General features: G+C 40.6%; 1 protein-coding gene across 1 annotated transcript in view; it reads left to right on the top strand.

The window, feature by feature from the left end:
- The window catches only part of LOC104510353 (caspase activity and apoptosis inhibitor 1-like), a gene marked incomplete at both ends in the record, with an annotated part of 3,424 nt that extends 2,786 nt beyond the window's left edge, over positions 1 to 638 (top strand). Inside the window, one exon of the mRNA XM_010152577.1 lies at positions 563 to 638. Coding sequence (XP_010150879.1) covers positions 563 to 638 — 76 coding nt within the window. The remainder of the gene's footprint in view (positions 1 to 562) is intronic.
- Positions 639 to 1,083: the final 445 nt, after the last annotated feature.

Genomic DNA, 1,083 nt, shown 5'->3' with positions numbered 1-1,083 from the left:
TGCTTCTCTGCTGGGAAAATCTGACATTCTGCAATACCAGTTCAATTGCATTATCAATTGCACTAGAGTATTCGGTGTAGTTAAAGTATTCTTGGTGGATCCCTCTGCTCTGCTGAGAGACACAGTTCATGTACTTTGATTAAGGATCTGTTATTCCGGCTTTTCAGTGTCTTATTGAACTTCCACTTGATATTTAAGGGCTGTAGAATTTGTTTGTAAACATACTGCCATCTTCTCAATTAAGTGGAACTCTCTGAGTCTTGAATGCTGTGGAGTGCCTTCTATTAATTCTGTCTCCTGTACTTCATTTTTTGGGCCCATAGGACTGTACTAGCAATAGCTATTCTGGTTTTTTTGTAGTACAGTGTAACTGAAAAAATGCCAACCATATGGCTGTCAGAAAACCCACAAATAAGGTCTTTGGTTTTGAGTAAGTCTAAATTTAGAAAATCTACCTCTTCTGCTGATTGCAATAGAGTTAATAATTAAGAGTAAGCCTAACTATATAGTATTAATTATATTAACTGCCTAAATTTTCATGTTTGATAACGTGTATATCTAGGCAAGATTGGAGCTGATTCTGATACTGACGAGGAGACAGATGGAGGAGACAAGACTGGAGGTGAATCAGTCAGTCAGTGAGTAAAAGACAAAACACATAAAAACTTAATTTAACAGTACTAAACAATACCAGGATTTTTCGTGAGAGATGATCCAACACGGCGTACAAACACCCCATCGCTCTGTCCTTATTTACGCGATTACTTCAGCTGAACGACGATGAGCTGTGACTGCTAGCAAGCACTAAACTTCCAAACACGACTGTCACTTCGTAACACTAAAGGTGTTTTGAGCACATAACTGAGTTTCGCAGTGGTGTTACCGCCTGTCAGTTGAGTTGTGGTAACTGGGCGTGCATGCCCTCCTAGCCTGCGGTGCAAGTGAAGTGGTATGGTTTAGGTTAACCCGCTCTGGGTGGGCGAAAGCAGGTTGAGTAACCTCTTCCCACTTAGGTCAGTGAATTGTGTTGAGTGTATTTTCAGTTCAGCTGAGGTATATCCCTTCTATTCCACCCTCCTTTCT

This window comes from Eurypyga helias, unplaced genomic scaffold (assembly GCF_000690775.1).
Source record: "Eurypyga helias isolate BGI_N326 unplaced genomic scaffold, ASM69077v1 scaffold3665, whole genome shotgun sequence".
NCBI classification, from domain to species: domain Eukaryota; kingdom Metazoa; phylum Chordata; class Aves; order Eurypygiformes; family Eurypygidae; genus Eurypyga; species Eurypyga helias.
This window is presented reverse-complemented; position numbering and strand designations above follow the sequence as displayed.